Below are 25,084 nucleotides of genomic sequence, written 5' to 3'. Positions count from 1 at the left end.
GTCTTCAGCTGTTTTTTCACATGTGCACTTTTATATTTGATTTACTTGGAATCCCTGTAACAAGATATTTCAAGTAAGAAACCTTTGTCTCAGTCATTTAGAGTATTTTAGTCAAGACAACCGCACTTCAGGTCACATCCATGATACTGTCATCGACTGAAAGAATGTAGACTACATTTAAAGAGCTGCAGCAACATTTCATTTGTGCTTGAATAGTGAATGGACATGTTTGTTTTTCTTCATGGATAAAGTTGGTCACGTGGTAGATCTTTAACGTTTTTTTTACCCAATCGGAATAGGTTTAGGCAGTGATAACCCCAAAAGAAAAAATCTGAGAGTTTGTAAAAGGTTGTAGGTTGACTCGTCTACCCTTAAATAAACTTGAGTCCTCAAATACTCAGGTGAGATTACTATAAAGACTCAGACACAGGGTGCCAGTGTCCTGACTCTGTGCCAGGTTAGAAGTGGAGAGTCTCCTGCTCTAAAGACAAGAAGGAAAAGACTGTGGATCAGGCTGAATGTTACAGCAGATTACTGAGACTGCTTATGAAAGACTCCTCAAATGAATAATTGTGTGTCCAGCTGTTCTTTGTATTTAAACCATAATCCAAACAAAGATTATACAGAACATGCTCAGCCTTTACAGACACGGTGGTAATTTATTTTAGATTAAGATAATATGATTTTATGATACGATACCGGCTCCACTTTATAATCTGGATTAGAAGGATGTATTCTTCTGCGGCGCAAAGGTCAAAGTCAGAGGAACAGAGGGAAGGTCAAGAGTCTCTCATCTTCTGTTTACCATGCAGATACAACCTAAAAATATACCTTTCTTAATCTTCTTAAGGGGGTGTGTGGTAGGAGTTAGTCTTTGACTGCCCGGTGGACACACACACACACACACACACACACACACACACACACACACACACACACACACACACAAACCCACGCTGAGTCAGTCACAGAGTCTTAGAGGACAACTTAATACCTGACACTCAGCAAGCGGCTTTTATTTTCTTGACATTTGCTTTATGGTTTCTCACTTGGAGTCCATCTGCAGCCTCAACTGTTTGGCTGACGGCCTGGACAGCATGAGCATGTCAGGCCTCCTCAACCTCAGCGGCCTGGGCCGGATCTGCGGCTCCAGCAACGACATGGTGGTGCTGGACCGGGTCAAGAGGAAGAACTCTGTGAGGCGGATGTCGATCATTGAAGATGGTGAAATAGCCGAGGTCCTCTATCTGATTCCCAAACAGTCCATGATGGAGCAGCTGCCTTTTCTCAACCCCAACGACTACATCGTGTGTGAGAAGCTGGCTTCTTCCACTGCAGACATGTTAGACAGTGAGTATTAACCTTATCCCTCCATGGCTGATGTGTTTTAGGTGATCGGTTGTAGTGTTAGTAACTTTTCACAATGCTCTATCTGTTGTGAATATAAGTAAAAAACATGGATCTTTAACAGGGGAAATGCTGAGTAGATTGAACATTTTCTTCAAATTCGTCAACACAGTTTATCAGTTCTAGTAATTACTGAAGGTTGTTGGTCAAACAGACAATACAAAAATACATTTCTGCCCTGTCATGTAAGAAATAGACAACACATCTAAACTTCAGAATCAGATTTATTGTTCAGGTATGCTTACACACACAAGGAATTTAACTTAGGTGAACTGTGCTCTCTTATGTACAGGTACAACATTAAATATAAATAAACATAAAAAGAAAAGACTAATATTTACATAAATATGAAACAGTGCAGTGGTGAATAGTGCAAAAGATGCTGAAGTAACATGATAAGTAAAATGCAGTTATGTGACAGATGGGTCAATTAAGATGTCAATTACAGTATTTACATAAATAAGTGTGCATGTATTGATCATTTAAATTAAATAATATATATATACATATATGTATATTCATAGTGACGGTTGGTTTAGAGTCAATATAGACTTGATTGAGCCCTTTAGCATTTGTTCATCTGGCTGTGCTACCTTTATAACAAACCTGAGTATTTAAACTGGCATCCAAAACATCATTCAGTTCACATTCAGCAGGAAATAAGTCCAACGTTTGGTCAATATTTAGATGTATTCAGAGGTCATAGGAAAACAAGGCATGTCATTTAGCCTTCTGACTAAGAAAACACAAGCAGCCTGTGTAACATAGGAGACATTACTCATACATAAAAAAGGTCATCTCTATATAGAGTCATTTAATCCTAGAGAGGGAATTTTCAACAAGAAATATAATCAACAGCAAATATAAGTACTGAGTCATGTCTGCTGAACAACAGAACCAGTTATTCCCCTAGGTTTACATGTTGGGGGGGGGGGGGGGGGGGGGGGGGGGTGCGTGTAGATGGACGCCGACACTTGAAGGAATCTTGGTGTTCTTGTGTTACTTTTAATGACAGCTGTCCTGTTCTATCAGAAAGATATCCTTAAATGACTTCTTTCCCTGATTTCCAACTGCAATGAGTGTCAGCAGTCTGTGAACGGATTGCAGTCAAATTGAAATATTCTCTTGTTCAGCATGATTGAGGGCATGGTTCAGAAACATGAGGGTAACAAATGCCACTCCCACTGTCCTCTTTGAGAACACACACACACACACACACACACACACACACACACACACACACACACACACACACACACACACACACGCTCTGGCCCTCTAGCTGTGTTTTGGACAGCCCTCTTTTCTCCTGGACCAGCCGTCCAGTGAGTTCCTCTCCTCACTCCCTCGTGCTGCAGAGAGCGCCGACAGACGAGCAGAAAGCAGCTGTCATGAAAGAGAAAGGTAGATGTTTTTTTAAATGACTGTTAGACACATGGGTGTGCATGTTTGTTGTTGAGGCTGAAAAAATTAGTGTCTGTTTGTTCTCGAACTGTTTTCTGTTTGCCTTGACATATGTGTGATTAACCAGTCAGTCCTCTGAACATGTTTACCTGAGAGCTACACTGATGGGACATTTGTCAATTAGCATTTCTTGGGAAAACTTGAGCCTTGTCTGTCTAATACCTCTGATGAGAATGACATTTTTAACATGTCTTATTTCTGATCTGTTAAGACTTTAAATGTTTCCTAAACTAGACACTAAATCAAGAGTTAAAAACTTTGGCTGCCAAGTGGGTAAAAGTGTGAGCACAGCTGCTGTCAGGGCTAATGGTACATCATCATGTGATCTCAACAATACTAGAGAAAGTCAACAGTGTTTCAGCTTGATTATACTGTTAGGTAGCAACAGGGATAACAAGACCTGCGATTGTGGCTCTTTACTTAGTCAGACTGAAGGTATTCAGTTATTCAGTCACCTGTGCAGCAGTAATAAGTGACATCACGCTGTCGGGACAAAATATAACTTATTAATGATCACTGAAACGGCTTCATCTTTACTTAATAAAAGAAGTTTAATAGAAACTTTAAACTCCATTTTATAATTCAAAACATTTGCTGTAACTTTTGATTGTGATCCTGAATCAAAACATAAAACCTTTGCATGTCCTCTTTATTTTGGCGGTTATATTCCTAACAGTGACACAAACAGGAGAATATTTAAAGGGAAACATACAGTAATTGTTATTAACAGTGTGAGAGAATCTGCATCACATGACCTGAACCCAGTGGTTAAATTTAGTGAGCATACCTAACATTTCCTGTCTTTATACTCACACATAAATAGAATCAGTTGTACTTTTACACTGAAACTTCTGGAAACTTAAAATAGAGCCTTTCATCCCCCTCCCCTCACCCGAGCTTCTCACACACAAACGCACACAAACACTGATGCAGGTTTTCATAGCTGGAGATAGTAGTGTGATTAACTGTCGATCTCAAGTTTCTCTCCATTTGCTGTCCGTCTAAATCCACCGTTTGCTAAGACTTGACACCAGATCAGCTTCACATTGTGGGAGAGATGAAGAAAGAGTTTTATATCCAGAGGAGTTCAGACACACACATACAGCACTGTTTCCTTTTTGTTTGTATGTACTTGATTCCTCTCCTCTCCTCCTTCATCACTGAGATTCCATATGATATAAACACACTTTACAGCCGTTCTGTGTAAGTCCTTTTCATTTATGGTTTCAATGCGTCTGTGTTGGCTTCACAGCTCTGTCGTTACCATCAGACATAAATATCTGAGGTGTTCTAGGACAAAGGGCAGTGAAGCTGAAACCAGAAAAGACTTGAGGACTTTGTTAAGTTTGGTAGAAGTAACACTTACATCTCATAAGATTTAATGGCATAAATCAATGTTTTACTCGAATCACAATGTGTTTCTATCGGCAGATATAATAATAATAGACTTTATTTGGTACACATTGGACGAAGCAGATGCATTGTTTAAGTGTTTTAGCAAGCATGCTAGTTCTCAACACCTGTCCACAGGAGGCTTTGAAAGGAAAACAATTAAGATAGAGAGAAAAGTGATAAAACAAAGAGAAACAATAAGGAGAGAATAAATAAATAGACATAAACTGTAGAGCAAAGGCAGCATGATCAAACAATAAACCAGTCTATTCATGTGAGCACTGTTGTTTTGATTTTGATATAGTATTTACCTTTTCAATGTGAGCGTGATAGTTTTTTAGTTTAATGTTTGTTTTGTTTTTGATACTTTCACACTTATCAGTTCCATGAGACATGAGATTGTTTACAAACTGTTCATATTAAATATTAAAATCTAGAATGTGTGCCTTATATTCAAATGTTATATATAAGGCACACATTTTAGATGTGTCCTCACCTACCTCATACATACAACAGAATAGAATAGAGTAAAAAAGACCAGAATAGAACTGAATAAGAATAGAATAAGATATAGATTATAGAATAGTATCAAATAGATAGAATAAAGACTACAATAGAACATATTAGAATATAGAATTAGAATGGAGTATAATAGAACTGAATGTGATTAGAATTAAGTATAGATTACAATAGAATAGAATGAATATAGAATAGAATAGATTAGAATATAGAAGGGGATATAATAGCATAGAACATCTCTATCGTCGTTGCACCAGGAACAACAAAAAACAGAATATGCAACTCACCATCAACGCAACATAAAAAGAAGATTGCAGCAATAAGACTGTAAAAAAAAAAATCCTGTAATCATGTACAGTTATCTGTAACCCTCTCCTACATCCTGCAATATTACCAAGGCATTTTATCTTAACCTCATATCACAATTATAAACACCATGTTTTTTTTTTTTAAATGTGTGTGCAACAAATAACCTGAAGTATAAATCCACAAGGGAAACAGGGTACATAGTGTGTTTAGTTATTACACTATTATTATTTCTATTCAGTCATTTTTTATAATTTCATTAGCCCCTTTACTTCTCTGTCTTAATCACTTGATGACTATATTTAACAAAGCTCATCTTGTCTTTTCACAAACTATCATTAATGCAGCCTGAGTTAGAGCAAATGTTCTACAGTGACATTTTAACATCACATAATGTACACACTGCATCTGTACAATCAGTTACGGTGAACTTTATGTTGACCATTGTGAAAACTTGGTCTCTTAATCCAGTTTGTTACTGCATACTTGTAACCATAGCAACAAATCTCTCCTGTTGTGGGTCTGACTTGGGGCCGCATACCAACGGTGTCTGACTCAATTTTCGAGGAACTCGCAGGGAGTAGAAATAGTTCAGAGAACATTTTCACTTCCAGCTCTGGGTGTGTGGAAATATTTCTGTTTCAGTCAAATAAATGTAGTCATCCATGCGATTGAGGCTGGGATTATCTGAGGTGTATTTCCAGTGTCGCTGTTATTTTCTTAAGATTTGATGATATTTTTCTTGGACTTACCGTGTTTAAAAGAAGAAAAAAAAGGCTTAGCTCATGTGTCTCTTTATCTATTTTTTTAAGCTCTGTGTTGAAACATTGGGCGCTCTCGACGCACCACATTCTTTCCTCTCTCTCCTCTGCTAATCACATTCAAGACCTCTCAAGTGGGCTGTGATTAGATTGTACAGGCATCCACTGCTTCTGCTGCCATACAAACATGAAATAGACAGAAAGAGAAGGAAGACGGTTAAGGTTTATTGCTTGTAGCTAATAACGCTACTTTTTTTGGAAGCTCTCATCTTATTTAGGTACTCTTCAGACTAATATGACTGTGTGTATGTCTGAGTTTCATGAGCGTGCGTTTCTGTGCAAAAGCAAGGTTATTTTGTACATTACATTCTGTTATATAATCATTGTAATCACATTTCTAAGGGACTGTTGTATGAACAGATCAGACAGAAAAGGATAAACCGGCTGTCTGAATGATACAGTCCTCTAAACTGACAGGATTGTGCTTCTGATTTGCTTTTTCTAATCAAAACAAAACATTGAAAATGTGATTTTACACACATTTCACATTTGTCTCAACATCAACTTAAAGGATTGTCTGAGCATGTTGTACAGACATTAATATTTTCCAGATAATGGGATGAATTTGACATTTCCATTATGTTTCCTTTAGCGCCACCATGATGTTAGCATGTTATGTAATACAAGATCCTTGGTATTATATTCACTTTCAGTATAGATAGCTAGTCTTTTATTTTTGATAAATACTTTGCCAGCCTGGCTAACTTCTAAGGCATTATTTACAGGCTTATAAATGTTTATGGACACTACAACCAACCATAGCACTTATGTGTCACTAAGAAGTAGTAGGCTGATAGCTATTATCAACAAGTAAGACACATGGCTTCTATTTTTTTTATTTGCTGATGGAATTACATAAAGAAGTAACGATTTCTTGTACAGTAATATTCATTCTTTCAATGAACCACCCTCCAATTTATTACTGATGCAACTTAGGACAAGGATAAATCCACGGTATTGGCAGCCATCTTGGATCTTTATGACAAAATCTGTGATTGGTCTGACCAGAATTTGGGGGGGATGGAAATCAGGCTCAACTGTTAGAGAAGACTTGTCTAGTTTCTGGTTAATAACTTGAGCCAAATACCTGAAAAACTCTACCGGTTAGCTAAAGTCTTACTTTGTGTGTAGCCGGTTAGTGTTAGCTCAAAGCATTGCTGTAAGGAAGTTTAGCCTCACAGAGCTGCTAGCATGGCTGTAGATTGTAAAAGACCCCCTTCACTTAATGTTCAAAAACGTGTCACTTTTGAATTTAACTTGCCTGTTAAAACATTGTGCGTTGCAGATTTAGCCTCACAGTACTTTCCTGAATAAAACATTAGTGTAAAAAATGGGCCTAGCCTACTTGCTAACTTCCTTAACAATGCTACAATTCAACCATTTGCACCTTTGCAGGCATTATATAATTTAGCTGATTACAGACAATGCTAATACATTTGTCAGGATTCATTTAGCCTGCTTTTTCTCTCTGCAGTCCTGCACAACCTTGACAGCCACACGTGTCCTCCGGAGGGGAAACGGGTCATCCAGTGTTTCAGATGTGGGGATCCATGCAAGGGAGAGGTACTGCGTGTCCAGAACAGCTACTTCCACATAAAGTGTTTTTCATGCAAGGGTGAGTACAATCATCAGTGGACCTGTGTTTAGGCCAGCCCAATGCTGCACTCTCTAGTTGTTTGGTACAACTTGAGAGCAAGAAATTGTGTCAGTGGAGATGAATTTGTGTCTGCCTTGAACACATTATTACAGACATTCAGACTCCAGGGGTGCTCTCCTCGCAACACTTCCCGTCTCTCTTCATGTGTCCTATACAATAAAGGCAAAAACTTTTTTATTGAGGGTGGTCTGTAGGCTGGAAGTCATGAGAGGCCTTATCATGTGATCATCAATGCATGTCTCATTTAAGCCTTTAGGTAACAGTAAGAGAAAAAGAAACATGTATTTTATTAAGCAGAATTTTCTTCTCACTCATGATTAGTCAGTCTGCCTCATATCAAAACATTTCTAAAGGGTTGTTTTGAGAGTTGTCACACAGACATTCACAGGAGTTACTCTGTTTCGTGGCAAACATATTTCCTCAGCATGCTTTTGTCTGCACTAATTGAATCAGACAAGCTTCTCGTGTTGTTCCCCTTTCATCGCATTGTGATGGTGATTACGGTGGAGAGGAAACAAAGAGACTCTCAGTACTTTTGCAGAACTTTAACAGTGAGGAGACCTATAGGGATGGAAGGGGTATTTGGCCTTCACTGAATCAGACTTTGCTTTAAAGTGTTTCACTTTGAATGAGATTCATTTAAATTTAAATCAGCTGTGTGGTGCTTAAAGAAGAGTTATGACAATAATATATTGATTTTTTTTAACAGTATCATTATTTTAAAACTAAATATGATTTACACTATTACCTTAAGCCAGTGATACTCAACCTGAGGCTCTAGAGCCACACGTGGCTCATTTGGGACTAGTTGTGGCTCTTTTAGGTTCTACTTGGAGAAAAAAATCCAAAGTAATTATTTAAAAAAGGGAAACATTGTCAGCAGGAATTATTCTTTGCAAGTCATGTCACTGTGTTTCCCTACGGAGCCCTGGAGGTGACATGGATGTTTTTTTTTTTTATCTTGCATGCGCAACTTATAATAAGTGAGGAATTTTAAGGAGTAAAGAGGAGTTTTCCTTCCTTTACTATCTCACAGATAGTACAGAAAAGCAGTAGCAGTGAATGCAGGCCTATTGTAATGGATCGAGACAGTCTCATCATTTTCTTCTTCAATTTAGGTATGCGTCATAAAGAAATACTTAGAAGCATAGCTTTATATGGTTTCATTTTAAGCCAGAGGCATCTTATCAGAATCCTTGGAGAATACAGACTTTGTCGTTGACAATTTTCGGACTTGCAGGAAGTAAGTATTGATTAATTGATTGATTGATCAATCAATTAATAAATTTTTATTTGTATAGCGTCAACTCATAACAAGTGTTATCTCGAGACACTTTACAAGAAGCAGGTAAAAGACCTTACTCATTGTTCTGGCAGGTCGTCAACCAACGATCTTGAGGAGCCTAGGAGAGCTCAAGAGCTCCCAGGAAAGTAGGTGGTTAGTGACTGAGATTTATAGATAGATACATGCAGTAATATGATGTACTGTATATGCAGAGAGAGAGAGAGAGAGAGAGAGAGAGAGAGGGGAGCTCAAGGTGCCTGTTCTCCCGGTAGTCTAAGCCTATAGCAGCATAACTAAGAGCTGGTCTACACCAGCACCAGCCCTAACTATAAGATTTATCAAAAAGGAAAGTTTTAAGTCTATTCTTAAAAATACAGACTGTGTCTGCCTCCCGGACCCCGGCTGGAAGGCGGTTCCAGAGGAGAGGAGCCCGATAACTGAAGGCTTTACCCCCCATAGTACACTTGGAGACTGTAGGTACCACCAGCAGACCTGCACTCCGGGACCGCAACGCTCTCAAGGGACAGTACGGCACTAGTAGCTCTTTAAGATAAGATGGTGCCTGGCCATTTAGAGCTTTGTAGGTGAGAAGAAGGATCTTGAATTCTATTCTAGACTGTATAGGGAGCCAGTGCAGAGAAGTCAACACAGGAGTGATGTGGTCCCATTTCCTGGTTCTAGTCAGTACACGAGCTGCAGCGTTCTGGACTAGTTGAAGAGTCTTTAGAGACTTACCAGAGCACCCTGACAAAAGAGAGTTACAATAATCCAGTCTGGAGGTAACAAATGCATGAATTAGTTTTTCTGCATCATTTTGCGACAGGATATTCCTGATCTTAGATATATTACGAAGGTGAAAATAGGCTGTTCTTGAAATTTGCCTGATGTGAGAGCTAAAAGACATATCTTGATCAAATAGAACTCCTAGATTCCTAACAGTGGTGCTAGATGCCAGGCTGATGTCATTAAGGACAGTCAAATCACTAGAAAAAGTCTCTCTGAGGTTCTTAGGGCCTAGCACAATAACTTCAGTCTTGTCTGAGTTAAGTAGCAAAAAATGTCTGGTCATCCAGGTCCTAACGTCCTTAAGGCACGTTAGGACCTGATGTAGCCTACTGTAGCCTACTGTATTAATCCTAGCCTGTCTTTTATTGTTTGTTTGTTTTGTTTAGTTGGAATCCCATTAGTTAATATACAGTATCATTTACAGGAAGAAGAATATTACAGTAGGATATGTAAAGTAGATCTACCTACCTATCTGATTGTCTGTATGTATCTTTGTCTTAGCATTACGTTAAATTAATTAATTAATTACAATATTTGTTAACCAAATGTATGTGGGACAGTGGCATAAAATGACACCCCCCCCTGCTGCTATATGTTTTCAGAAAAAAGTATAACAACATGAGGAGTTAAATGAGATACGAAATGTCTGGAACACACATCGCATCCGACCATCTAGGAACCCTACTGTGCCCAGTGGGATACCTAACATCATGTTTTCAGCACCTCATTTGTGGGGTGCAGATGACCACATAGTCCATTTTAATGCCATTGACCTGGCTACAGCCAAGCAGACCTGCAAGTTCCTAACAACCATCCCATGTGATGAGGACATTTTTGATGTCTGTACCATCACCATGGAAGAATCAGGGTTAGGCTTTCCAAACAACACATCAGAGGCACTGGATTTCTACATGTCATTGAGGGATGTTATCCGTCCTCAATTGTTTGAGTAGTATTTTGTGTTGTGTCTCTCTGTCTATGTGTAAGTGGGGAGAGGGTTCCTATCCCACCATGTCTGTCTGAGAGAGGAGTGGACACTGGCGTGCCCCTCTCTCCAATCATACCTTGCCTGGAATCATTTCAATAACATTTCTGTAAACATTTTGTAGTTTTAGAAACACTGTATATAATATAACATTCAATTCTTTACCTACACCTTGTAACTTGTATGAAGATTTACATGCCTTTGCAACTTTCTTAACTGACTGAATCTTTCCATGCAAGTGTTGCAGAGGTACAGTTTCTCACCTGTGTGAGTTCTCATATGAGTCCTAAGAATTCAGTAGTAGTATTTTTTGTTACTGAGTGACACATTGTCCATTCAAAATAGTTTATTTGTCATAAATATATTCTTTAATAAGTTCTGATCAGTATAGGTGAGGAATACAGTAAATGTGTAAACCATTGTTTTGTGAATGTGTAGCGTGACATTTTGTTGCTGAATGTTGCCTATAGCAGCTTTTAAGGAAATATAAGAAAATGGGAACAATGAAGGCTAATGGTAATTTCATTTATTGAAGTACTTTCCTTGAAAAGTAACTGCTGCTTCAGTTGCTGTGACTTCACACCTGTAACATGCAGCTATGCATTACTGTAAGACCTTGAGTTGACTTGTTTCTGAGTGTCTACCTCTGGATTTGTCACTGTATAATGTGTTTCATACTTTTTATTTCATTAATAAAACATTGTATGTAATTACCATACATGTACCCTTACCCATTTGTAATCCATTTGGTTCAATTTCTACACTCTAGAGGTACGGAAATAGCGTTTAGTCAACTTGATACTTTATCTTCATAGGAGACACCTCCAAATACTGCAAATGTGCTAGTTATATTGTATTAACACACTAGACCATTCAGACCGGTTGCAATAGCATTTAAGTAAAAAAGCTTAACTCAAAGTTAAATAACAGACTATTGAACAGAGTGCTATTGGCAGAACCGCAGTAAAAGAACATGCATGCCAAACATAAAAAACAATGACTACTACAATGAATGATCAACTATCTTTCTCCAGACTGCATTCAAGCACAGGTAAACAAAATTGATGACTCCTAAGTCATACTCCCCACTCCCTACATCCATTTATGTCAGTGGCAATTCCTCCAATCCTTTGAGCCAGAGTACAAGTGAGATACAGTAAGTCGCATGTGCGAGATAATAACTTGCGCGTGCAAGATAAAAAAACAAAACATCCATGTCACCTCCAGGGCTCCGTAGTTTCCCACACATATTTTAGGAAAGAAAGAGGTTATTTGATTGTGACTCTTGCAGAAATATTTTTGGTCAATATGGCTCTTAAATCTAAACTAGGCTGAGTACCACTGCCTTAAGCCATGCATCAAACTGTACAGGAATTCATTCATCTGTCATTACTATGAAACAATCTTTGAAAATGAAGATTCATGTTAGTGCATTTTTTATTCAGACTTAAAAAAAACATTTCTTAAAACGAAAGACCATGCACAGCCACATCCGGACAGAAAAATACTTTTGTTGTGTCAGAAATGACTTTTTTCATAAAAGCTTCTTTAATTGTGATCTTTGACGACTTTGAGAGAAAAAAGCTGAAAACACAACAGGCATGTTACTCTGATATTAAGCTACAGACAAGTTTCAATGAATCGGGTCAAGTCTCTCCACCGCTTGAGCTACTTAGCAGGTAGCAACTCTTCACCAGCTGGATTAGCTCTGCAGCTAGTAGCTAGCTTTGACTGGCTGCTGGGTATAGCATACATCAGCCTCATTGAAGCTGTTTGGATGAAAGACATGTTAAAAAATAGGAAACGCTGCAGTTCCTCAAGTGTCAGCTAGATGCTAGCTGCAAAAGGCTCGGAAACCGTATTAGATCCCATTACCCAAAACACAATCTTTTAAATAATTATTTTGGGGCTCTTCGCCTTTATTTGGATAGGAAAGTGGATAGCATGGGATATCTGGGAGAGAGTGGGGCGAGACATGCGGGAAAGGAGTAAGACCTGAACCCCAACCCTTCGATGAAGGACTATAGCCTCCGTACATGAAGCACAACCTAACCGCTAGGCCACCGGCCCCCAAGATGCCCGTCTTTAAAGCAGAACTAGAAATGTTTACAGCCTGGTACAAAGGAAATCTTGGTCCCAAAACATTTCTTAATTTGTCTACACTATTGAGGGTGAATTAGTTTGTATAACTCATCTTTTTTTGATCATAATAAGGTAAAATAAGGACGTAGCTGATTTGATTAACAGGTGGATGTGTTGTGACTGTTTGTCAGGAGGCTCTAGGCTTTATTTTAGCCGAATCCCTTAACTGACCTTAAACTGTCGACTTTATTTATGTGACAAGCTAGATTGGCCATCCCATCTTTAGGCTTCATAACGTCTCTTCTGAAACCAATGTGTGACATCACTGAGACAATGTCCATTTTTGATACAGTCTATGATGAAAACAGCTGACAGCTTCTTTCTTTCAACCATAAAAAACAGGATACCAAAACAATGTCCCGAAAAAGCAAAAAGACTGTTTTAAGCAGAGCGTAGCTGAGTTGGGTCCTAATTTATTGTGGATGACAGAACCAATACAAGCAAGACTCTCTGTGACACACAGTGCAATGATTCTGTGTCAATGACTTCTGTTAAAAACAGATCTTAATGTATCTATTTTCTGTGTGTGTGCGCAGTATGTGGCTGTGACCTGGCTCAAAGTGGCTTCTTCACGAAGAATGACGACTACCTGTGCCCGCTGGACTTCCAGAGGCTCCACGGCACGCTGTGCAGCGGCTGTGGGGAGTTTGTGGAGGGAGAGGTGGTCACAGTCCTGGGGAAGACGTACCACCCATCATGCTTTGTGTGCACTCTTTGCAGGTAATTAAAATCTTACTTGTGCAATTCTGAGGAAAAGGACTGTGAGGCATACCTTTGTGTCTTTATCTGTTTTTCAGACAGCGCTTTCCTGCGGGGGATTGTGTCACCTTCAGTGGAAAAGACTGCCTCTGTCAGCGCTGTATTCGACCCATATCACCCACTCCGAACAATGTCAGCTATCCCAGCAGTAAGTTCATTCTTATAGAATTTATACTCCCAAACAAAGGATATCTTAGTCAGGTTTAAAATACGAATTGATATATTTTATAAATAGACTTGATCCTCTGCAGACATCATTTAAAAGAAGATCAAGGCAGTTGTCCAGTTTCTTTTGTTTAATTTATTCTAAGTCATTCATGATCATGTGGAGATGAAAACAAGCGTGTATTTCCTATCATATGATTATTTGGGTGTACTGTTTTTGATTAAGGCTGACACATGGTCAGCTTTCATCCAGGAGATCACTCGTAATGTCTTGAAAGGCCTCTCTGTGCTCAGTCAGTCCCAGGAATAGAAGAGAAACACTTTCTCTAATTCCAGTCTTAGTCCCTCCTGGCGCACTGTATAAATCTTTTTTACAGTTTACATTACCTTAGAAAATCCAGTCAACCTCTTGGATCTTTCCAGGTCAAGTACGTCAAGTATAAGAGAAAGAATAGAAGGCAGCCCTTAGACTATAAATAGAAGAGGGATCAATAGAGGATCCAGACTCGCAGAGCCTCTGGATTATCAAGATCCCCCTATAGGACTAAACAGAAAGTCGAGTTCTGCATTGACAAATGGACTTTTATTGGTTGGTTTATACAATTCAAGAATAAGCAAGACACACTGTACCAAATAGAGGCTGTAAGTTTTCTCTTAATGTGTGTGTTTTCAGATTGCTCTGGCTGCGGCAGAGACATAAAGAACGGACAGGCTCTGTTAGCCATGGCTGGTCAGTGGCACCTCGGCTGCTTCAAGTGTAAAATCTGCAACAAAGTGCTCAGTGGAGAATATATCAGCAAGTAAGTATCTTGTCTCATTCTTATTCTTCTCTCTGTTGTGTTTTCCTTCAGAGCTTTTACACATATAGGAATATGTTTTATCCCCTTGTCTTTCAGAGATGGTGTTCCATATTGTGAGAGGGATTACCAGTTTCAGTTTGGGATACAATGTCATGCATGCCAGAAGTTTATAACTGGAAAAGTCTTAGAGGTGAGAAAATCAATTCTAATTGAAGTGTAAGGCCTTGATTTAATCTGTGATTGCCTTTTGTGATGATTTCTCAAAAGTGTAATGGATGCGACTTGACCAAAACAACACACAAATTTTCTTTCTTTTTCTGGCCATCTTATCTAGGGTTTAAACCCTAGATGTAGAATGGAGCAAACAAAACTATATTTAAACTTAATTAAATATCTATATCTATATCTATAGATATATATATCTATATATATATATAGATATATATATAGATATTTTTTTTAATTCTCACAAATCATCTTGAAAACAAAAAATAAAACACATACTCATAAATGAGTTTTCTGTACCTGGACTTTTAGGTGTCATCGTGCAGAATGAGTTTGTTTTGACATATTTCAGCTAAAGCGGAAATGTTACACCTGTAAAAACTTGAAAGTCTTTACAGTGAGGAGAGTAGCATGTATTTGTTTGCACTTGAGCTCTAATTCTTTTGCTTCTGACCCTGACTGTCCAGGCAGGGCACAAACATTATCACCCCAGCTGTGCCAGATGCAGCCGCTGTGACAAAGTCTTTAAAGAAGGGGAAGAAATGTTTCTGCAAGGTCAGTTTGAGAAAGCATCCACGCAGATATACATTTACATACATGTGCATGTCTTTGGCACGCTGTAATCTATTTTATAATAATTACTCAGATGCTGTCGCTGCCTTTACAGGAAAAACTATTTGGCACCCTCATTGCAGAGACATCAGCAGCAGAACGGAGGATAACTACAGGGTAAGACCTCAGTCAAACATATGTTTAACACGTGTTACTGCTGTTACAGAGAGCATGTAAGTGGGATATTAGTGTAAATTCCTAGGATGACGTGAACACTGACATTTTATTCCACATTCTCTTCCTCCCCAGGTCAGCAGACAAAAAACACCTTGTCTTGATTTCTATTACCCCCCACGTGAAGTCAAGGTTAATATTGTCACAGAGCCTGCCAGCCGTTTGCACTGTTGTAGTTTTCCTATAGTGAGTGGGCTTACATGGGATTTAATCTTGCCTCTTAATTAATTGATTAACAGCACTTACTTGTTTCACATGTGATGTGAACACTTTGCTCAATGGGCCAGTTAGATCTCATCTCTGATTCAAAAAAGAAAAAAAAAAAACAACAACCTTTGGATCATTTGAATTAGATTGCTTTGAATATGTTACATTTTTCAGTTGAAAAATTGTTTGAAAAATATGTGCTTGTAAAGGTAATGTAATAAAAGTACAACTTTAATGCATTCCTTTAATCAATAACTGTCTGTATGAAACATGAATGATGACAGTGCTGCATTCTGTGTTCTTTACTGTCACCTACTGCACACTGAAATATACACCTTGTGTTGAAGAAACCCCAATCAACAATCACATTTAAATATATACTCTGGGGTGTTATGTACATTGGGTTTGAATGAGGAGTAATACAGGTTAGAAGATAATTAAAAAAATGACACAATATTTCTAATAAGACAATTCTGTAAAGTCACGGTTTCACTGTTGCAGATGTTGAATGTTGACCACATTCTTTAGCTGTGGGTGTTTAGTGTGGGCTCTTGATGATACACTTTCTGCTGTGGGCGTTAGTTTTTTGTGCCCCCTGTGGATACTTTTTGTTTCTTTGCTGATTTTGTCCTGTTCATGCAAAAGGTTTTCTTTAAACACTTTTTTTTATGTTGCTGTCTTTTAACGGCTGACTGAAAAATGATCATAAAAGTCTATTTCTGCAGAGTGCTGTCAATCAGTTTATTTGACATCTACCGCTGACAGCAATTTCACACATTTCAGACAAAGAATTTTCTAGTTGATAGTCTGTTTGCTTTAATAGGAAATAAATAGACATACTCATTTCAATCTGAAAGAATGAATCTCAGTGGACATTGCACAGCGTCATACCTATTCTATGGCTAGCAAAGCATTTTGTAACGTACAGTATGCAGTGTTCCTGCTTCCTCCTCTGATTCTGTCTCAAACAGATCAAACATACTGTTAAGTTCTGAACTTATTCTCACATTGGCTTTTGTTGTGTATGAGCCGGGGGGATGTCTATCAAAACATGATCTGTCACTCCAGCACAGCCTGCAGGAATAGTCTAAACAGCAAAGGAGTTGTTCCTGACAGTTATGGATATTTAGTTCAATTAGGTTAACATGTGTGAAAGCTTTGTGGGACTAAAAAAGTGTAAATTAATTGAGCATTTTTTTTTTTGAGACACATTTCTACATGTATTGATACCTAGAAAACAGTTCCTTTTCATTTGTACTTATTCTACACATGATTGTTCATGTGACTGCATGATATACTGACACTGTTCACTGCTACATAATGATCCAAAGACAAAACAATGAGAGGACACTAGCTGTGCTTGTTGTAGTGACACACTTCAGAAACTAATGTAAACCTGACCGCTGTATTTATTTATTTTTCTTCAGCCAACATCGTCATCTGAAAGCTCGTCCTCCAGGCCGGGCTCGTGCACCCCGGGGAGTCCTGGTCGAACCATCTGCGTAAGTTGGAGCAACAATGTCAATTTTGTGTCTTCCGAGGTGCACCATCCACCGCTGGTTGATTTACAGTTTATCCTTTATTCAAACAGGGGAATCGCATGGACAAAGGGTCTCTCATGCAAGATGTTTCTTTTTGACAGTTAATGCAGACTTTTTTTATTTAGGAAAATAGAAAATGTGAAAGCTGAAAACATTTTTTGGTAATGAAGGTTTTCAGTTTTACCTTGACTGGTCGGAACTAGTTTCATCTTGCCCATGAGAGAGAAATGGGGTTTCAATTGTGGTTGAATGATGCGTGAACAATTTCTAAATGTAATCATAGATACACAGCAAAAAGATCAACCACATATTGAACGGGAGTTTAGATTAATTCGCTTGATCAATTTGAATTTGCTGGCAATTCAGATTGTATTTGATTGTAAAAGAAAAAAAAATCCAGTGCTTTCAATGTCCTTTTGATTCCTCCACTTAGTTTGTTATGATCCAAACCCTGGTGGTTTACCGTGTGGAATAAATTTCACATCCATTAAAACACCTATTAAATATGAGCCAACTAATATTTACTTTTTCTTTACTGAAAGCCTGAGTAACACTTTATGTTTTGAACAGAAAGGCTACAGATAATGTTTATCCGTTCACATCTTGTGCCAAAATGGTGTTGTTGGATTCAAGTTTCATTCCATGATGTGATGTAATGAGTGACCCTTGACCCTTTATTGTATGCTCCCTCTATCTTCCCCTCTGTGTCCTTCTCCTCACTCCTTTCCTCCCCTCTCCTGGTCCCAGGCAAAAGTAGATAATGAGATCATTGATTATCGAGACTTAGCGGCGATTCCCAGAGTCAAGGCTATCTATGATATAGAGCATCCTGATATGATATCTTATAAGAGTGTGAACGACACCCCCTCTACTTTGGACAACAAGAGCCAAAGACAGGACAGGCAGAGCCCTGCAGAGGTAAACTCCATTCACCGCTCCGAGCATTGATCCACTGACATGTTTGTGTGTCATTGTTAGGTGTCTGTTTTTCTTGGTTTGATATACGAGTCAAACCAAGTGAGGTTGTGTTTTGTCCTTTGGATATGTGACTGTGTTTGGCCCATTATGCAAAGGACTGTGATCTGAAAAGAGATACATGTTTGTAGGTGTCAAGATAAGGCAGGCAGGATCTGCAACATTCCTCTTAGTAAGCATCTTAAGTATTAATTTAATTAAATTACAAATTTGACATGTGTCTTTTTAGGTTCTTCAATCTTCCCTTATACTGGTTTTAGTACAGTTTGGTTATTAAATACAGAAATGACACCACAAAAACAAACACAATAAAAGTCTCTTGGGCAGCTAAAAACTCAAAAGTGCTAGCATCACCCATCAGTTATTACTGACAGTTTTAAAGGTTATTGATGTTGACCCGAGTGTCAGTTTTTGGTTGCAGGACTTTATTGCAGGCTGTTGATGATTTATTTACAGCATGGATGGAGGGTTGAGGGAGTTAGCCATGTATTAATATAGCACTAGCTTATGCCACACTTAGCTAGCACACATTTGTGAACATAGGTGCATTTTAGCTAATGTTGCATTTTTATGCTAACTACTTTTGTAACTTACTTTTCAGTGACCAATTGAAATGAACTTAAAATCTATTAGCAGGGCTTCTGCTTCTTCATAATCTATTTCTGACTCTGATGTCTCAAGCACAATGTTTAGGGCTGCATTACACTGAAGTCACATGCACTCACACATTATTCAAAAAGTGAGGTTTTCTGATAGTATTTAGTATTTATTTTGTGGATGCTAAAAATAAGGTTCTACCATGATTTTACTTTTTGATGCCACATGTCTTGAGGCTTTAAAGAACGAGATGCTTATACTGAGTAACTGACATTACTATCAGCAGTGAAATAACTCTAAACCAAACCGTCACTATGAATATACATATATGTATATATATATTATTTAATTTAAATGATCAATACACACACACTTATTTATGTAAATACTGTAATTGACATCTTAATTGACCCATCTGTCACGTAACTGCATTTTACTTATCATGTTACTTCAGCATCTTTTGCACTATTCACCACTGCACTGTTTCATATTTATGTAAATATTAGTCTTTTCTTTTTATGTTTATTTATATTTAATGTTGTACCTGTACATAAGAGAGCACAGTTCACCAAAGTTAAATTCCTTGTGTGTGTAAGCATACCTGAACAATAAATCTGATTCTGATTCTGATTCAGATCAGAGAATGTTTGCTCGCTAAATGTGTCGTCAACTCATTAAGAAAATAAAGTCTTTAGTATTTAATGGCTTCCTAGAATATCTAGCCTCCTTTTAACCCCCCCCCATATGTCTTTATGTGAAAACCTCTTCACTCCAAATTTGTTTTGAAATCTAGCTGAAATATTTCAGTTAAAAATACATATAATCAAACAGTCAAAGAAAATATTTTTAATTCTGAAGCTCGAGGTTGTTTGTCGTGATATCAGACAAATTTGGAGATACAATGTTTTCACCGCACGTTTCTGCAAAATGCTTTGTTTTAATGGTTACTACTGCACATTTTTTTTTTTTTTTTGTTTAGTCACCAGGAAACGTATCTGTAACCACTGAGGTAAAGAAACTGTTTTATTAAAGATCCTTACATAAACATATTTAAGAGATATTAGTATGACCCCTGTAAAATTCTATTATATCACTTTAATAGCTTTGGTTTGTTGTGATTTTAACTCTGTTTTTCTTTTATGTTTTAAAGGACAGTTTAGAAATACGGAAGTACATACCTCAATCTACAAGCCACGGATCTTTTGGAGTTGGGATGCACACTCGTCATAGCTACACCCCAACGCTGTCCAGATCCCCACAACACTTCCACAGGCCAGGTGAGAGACGACATCCAAGTGTCTCATTTCCTTCACCACCTTTGCAAAAATCCCACACATCTCACTTTTTCCTCTGCAACCTCAAAATCTCCTCCACTTTCTTCCCACTTTTCTTCTTGTATAATAAGCAGGCTCGAAGCCCTCTCCCTCTTTAGTCTCTGACAACAAAATCACCAGCCCCACCTCCCCTATATTTCACCCCACCCTCCCTCACTCCAAAGGTAAGATCCCCCATCTGCTCTGCAACTCCTCTACTCTAATTACTGTTGCCTTGATTATTGCTTTGTTCTACTTTTCCTATTAAACTCATACACAATCTATGCTTTACAATGTAAGGGAACATGGTGAGTGAAACAGTCAAATTAAATCCTCAAGTAGTAAAAACAAAGTGATTTAAGGGTGGGATTTGAAGTTTAGGAGAAGGCTGTGAATAACTTTGTTCTTAGAAACACTGAGCCATCTAGTGGTCAAAGTTCAGAGAGACTGTCAGCCGCCCACACACCTCGTTCACCTCTTGGTACTTTATGAGACAGCTCAGCACACACACAAGCTGCTCCCTCAAAATATTTCACTACACTTTGTCCTTTCTCTTTCTACCCATTTTACCTACATCTAAAAATAAACCTGCTCAAATTGATTTCAAAGTAGTAGATATATATATATAAATATATACTGTTTGGATTGTGCCTGTTTCCTACTTCAGTCAAAATTCCTCTGCACCTGATTCTATTTATAGCAGCGCTGTGAATATTTCAAAGCCTGCTTTAGTGTGTGTGTGTGAGTGTGTAAGAGATATGAAATACTTTGACAGTTAATCATTAGCAGGTTTTTTGTGGTGGATCTAAAAATAAGTAACAACCTGCACTGCCTGGATTTTTGTTTACAATGGCGAGCCGTGTAATGGCGAGCCGTGTCTCACTGTATACTGAGTCCTCCTGAACCGCTCGATTTGAAACATGAGATTCTTAAATTATGTTGATGATCATTTCAGAAAAAAAAACTCCATTGACTTTTTATTCTTTTGCACTGCTGGCCTATTTTATGCTCCCTGATTAGACTCAGGTAGAATGTGATATAAAGGTCACCACAGTTGTTGTTTACATGTTAAACCTTCACCTCAAGCTTTTGAGCACTAATTCCACTTTATATTAAGATCGACATGTTCAAATGCTACTCCAAACTGATTCTGTTGTTTTATATGGAAAACTAAATCGGTGAAAAGTCTTTGATATTGTTTTGTAACTTATAGCCTCCTAATTTTTATGTATGCCTTTTTTAAAAATAATGTTTGACAGGTTGAGCAGAAACAGGTTTTTACGTTACTACATATAATTATTTGATATTGAAACACTAGTTATACTGTAAATACTGTAGCACTTCAATCCCAACCCGTACTGTTATTTCTCTTCATTATAACAAAACAAGATTCTATATGTCCAATACTCTGTCATTGAGCGGCTTTTTTGCATGTTGTCTCAGTTTCTGTATCCTATTTCACATGTCAATAAGACAAATATATAGAGAAGAAAAAGGGTTTGATGGACAACTGCATGCATCTGAACCACTATAGTATAATTCCTTTTCCTTATAATTCATTTTCTGCTGACGCTCAACTCTGTTCTATCTGCAGACGAAGGCTTCAACATGTACAGGAGGCCTCCGATATACAAACAGAAAGGTACAGTATGAGTCTCTCATCTTTCTGCTGCTTCAAACAGTCTCTCTGTTCCTTCTTAAGTTCTGATAGCTGTCTGTCATTGTCTGAACTATCCTTTGTTGCATCATAACCAAATATCTTACTGTGTCCTCGATTTAGTCTCTTTAGGTTATAATGTCTATATTTGTATAGTATCACTATTTCTGTACTTCTTTAAGTCTAATGACTCTGTTTAAATCCTAAAAGCTGAGCCAGGGACAGGGGGTGAAAATTAACCACCGCGAGAAACCTGTCTGCACGGCATCTACTTTGTATTTAATATATGAAGCAATGTTCACTGCATGTGTCCTGTTCAATAAACAAATAACAGAGTTTAAGTAAAAGACAGTGAAGTAAATGCATTCTGTTCAAATTAAAGTCACAATTATAAACAACAATTTACATGAATGTATTGCTTCAGTTTTAGCAGTCACACATCAGGTCGACTTGATACATCCTTGTATTTGTTTTGTGAGATGCCTTAGAGCTATAGGCTGTCTGACCCCTCCAGAGTTCACACCGTGTGGTGTAAGGTCACAGTACAATATAAGTCAGTATTTACTATAAGCTGCAGGTAACCAGTTAGTGAAGTAAACACGTTTGACCTCAACAGCAGCGCCAAACGGGCTTATGGAAAACCTCAAAATAGAGCAGTGCTGAGAATTCCCTCTCAAAGAACAATTAGGAAAGGCTAATTAAAGAACTTTGTGAGGTCTATTTCTTCTCATTGAGTCTGATCTAATTTAAGCAAAGACCTGAGTCTGACTCCATGTGCTAATCTGTCTGCTGTTTCACTTCCAAATAGATCCTCTTTCCCCCACATCCCAAACATTTTCCCTGCCCGGATACGGTCGCAGCGGTCTCAATCCGGTAAGAACAACACCATGATTGTGATTGTGATGATACCTGACGTACTCTACTATGTAATACCATTCAGAGAACATTCATGTGATTCAGGAGTTTGAATGTAGTGAATATTCAAATTCAAATGAAGAAACTTTTCAATTCAGTCATGTCATCTTCCAGGATTTATACGTAGACTTCTAATATAATATATATATACACACTGCAAAAAGATAAACTATAGTCGTAGTGGTACATAGAACTGATGTTGACACACATCCGAGTTGCTGTGTCAAGAGTTTTGAGTATTCATTCTTGTAAACTGTGGACAAAAGAGAGGTTTGAATGTGTTTTCTTCTCATGTAGCCAAGGTCTGCTGATTTCTCCAACTACAACAGTGACAGGTTCAAAGGTAGGTGTGTAGTCACCATATCCATTAATCACTAAAGTTACAAAACAGTAAGCGATGAATCCATTAGATATTAATTGTTTTTTCTTTTCCTTTCTCTTCAGACTTTAAGGTATGTTAGAAGAACCTGAATGGAGTGATCTCAATCTGTGTCCCTCTCCAGTTCACTGCCTCTCTAAAGGACTGCTCTCTCTCCTCACTGCCTGCATGAGCATGTTTTTTATGAAGTGTTAATTTCTGCTCAGCTTCAGTGCAAAGTACACTAATAGGTTTTTTAATTGTAAACAACCTTTATTGCACTTGACACAGGACTCTATGACTTTAATTTTCATTATTTGACCAGTAAGTTTGCAGCTTTGCAGTGACTAATCCTGTCATGACATTTCCCCCTCGTTGCATGTGTTTGCTTCATTCTGTAGCTCATCTGTGGCGGTCAACACCCATTAACATACATGGACAGAGGAGTGTCTATGCCTAATTTGTTGGAACCAAAAGCAAGTATTATTTGACCTTTTTTATGTTTTCTTTTACCACAATTTAATTCATTTTTTTGTGTGCTAGAGAAAAACTTAAACAGCAAACATTTGTTTGGAATACAATGGAAGCACATGTGAAACCTTCCAGTAATGCTTTAGCACGATCCAGTGTGAGAGCATTATGAAAGTCATGACTAGTGCTAATAAGAACATGCTCCTAGCTGTATTCCTGACCCTTAAGACTCAAACACTGATACTACAGATTATAAGTATCTGTGATAAGTATACAGTGGTTACACAAGATGCATCTATGCATGCTACAATACAATATGTATATCTTCTCTTTTTCTATCGCAGAGCTCTTTGGTATATTAGGTTCAGTTGTTTGTGAATGAACTAATAGAGAACTGTCTTTGTTATGTCAAGATCTATCCGTATGAAATACTCACAGTAGTAAACAGAGGACGAGTGAAGCTTCCCAGGGATGTCGACAGAACACGACTCGAGGTACTGTTACATGCCACAAAAAGCCATGTGGGCAGTGATTCATGTCAAACAGAATGTTAAGTACAATATGTAATAATCTGCAGCTGCTTAATGTCTTTCTTTAGAAATGACTGATGTCAAAGTCTTTATCAAAAAATGCACCTTTCAAATCAACTGTATGGACCTTTGCTGTTTTCCTTTGCAGCGCCACCTATCCCAGGATTCATTCTTTGAGGTCTTTGGCATGGACATTCAAGAATTTGACAAACTGCCACTTTGGAAACGTAATGACATGAAGAAGACGGCAAATCTCTTCTAAATGCTGCCTCAAGAATCTTTCAGCTCATTGAGAATATGCAGTAAATGTAAAGTTTTGCATTTGCTACAAGAAACAAAACAAACAAAAAAAAAAATATGCCATCCTTTCTGGGGCTACTTTATTAAAAATAACTCTTTTTTTTTTTTTTTTTTTTTTTTTTTACCTCAAGGCAGATATGAACATGAGAACTCACTCTATCTATATTTGTAGCTTCAGTAATAATCATCTGTCAGCCCCCAGATATTACATTTGCTTTGGACAAATCAGTTTACCTTGCTGTTGCTAAATCCAAAAAGCAGCAGATTGCATGTCATTTTTATAGCATGCTGGAAGCACAGTCAGTTTGTCCTACTTAAAAGCCTTTTGAAAATACTATCCATACCTGATATCTATGGTGCAATGATTTATATAATAGTGGATTCTTTTAAGAACTGGATGCATTTGACTTTTGTTGATACTTTCTTATGCTATTCCTTTTTTTTGTGACACCTTTTATACTCAATATGATGAAGCATCAAAACTGAGAAAAAACAGTCTTGTGTGTCTGTCACTGAATGATCACTGAAATGTGCTTTGTTTTGGACTCTTAAAAAGACACTGAATTTTGTTTGATATTTTGCTTTGACTTTGCTCTATTAGTCATCACAGTATATTTTATGTGGATGCTGTTCTCCCATCACAACAACTCAAGCGCCCTTAATAAACTCTCACACTGAGGAAAGAATGCCTTTGTATGATGACATTGTGATTGTGCAAAGA

At 37.8% G+C, this 25,084-nt stretch overlaps 1 protein-coding gene across 11 annotated transcripts; it reads left to right on the top strand.

The window, feature by feature from the left end:
- The first annotated feature begins 944 nt into the window (after positions 1-944).
- Positions 945-25,049, top strand: LOC132955222 (actin-binding LIM protein 1-like). 11 transcript variants are annotated; one of them, XM_061027976.1, is made up of 20 exons: positions 950-1,350; positions 7,384-7,524; positions 13,301-13,484; positions 13,562-13,671; positions 14,362-14,488; positions 14,585-14,678; positions 15,181-15,268; positions 15,381-15,442; positions 15,575-15,631; positions 17,134-17,208; positions 17,995-18,165; positions 19,799-19,828; positions 19,970-20,096; positions 20,228-20,317; positions 21,727-21,774; positions 22,598-22,662; positions 23,002-23,055; positions 23,464-23,538; positions 23,947-24,027; positions 24,212-25,049. In XM_061027976.1, the coding sequence occupies exons 1-20, from the start codon at positions 1,038-1,040 to the stop codon at positions 24,323-24,325; spliced, it is 2,106 nt and encodes a 701-aa protein (XP_060883959.1). In that variant the 5' UTR covers positions 950-1,037; the 3' UTR covers positions 24,326-25,049. The 11 variants fall into 11 exon arrangements, with proteins under 11 accessions (XP_060883969.1, XP_060883962.1, XP_060883959.1 ...); XM_061027980.1 differs by lacking the exon at positions 950-1,350 and adding an exon at positions 2,631-2,811; XM_061027979.1 differs by lacking the exon at positions 23,464-23,538 and having other exon boundaries at positions 948-1,350.
- The last annotated feature ends 35 nt before the right edge of the window (positions 25,050-25,084 follow it).

The sequence above is a fragment of the Labrus mixtus genome, chromosome 21 (genome assembly GCF_963584025.1).
Source record: "Labrus mixtus chromosome 21, fLabMix1.1, whole genome shotgun sequence".
In the NCBI taxonomy this organism is placed as follows: domain Eukaryota; kingdom Metazoa; phylum Chordata; class Actinopteri; order Labriformes; family Labridae; genus Labrus; species Labrus mixtus.
The sequence above is the reverse complement of the archived record's forward strand: the minus strand, read 5'-3'. Positions and strand labels throughout refer to the sequence as shown.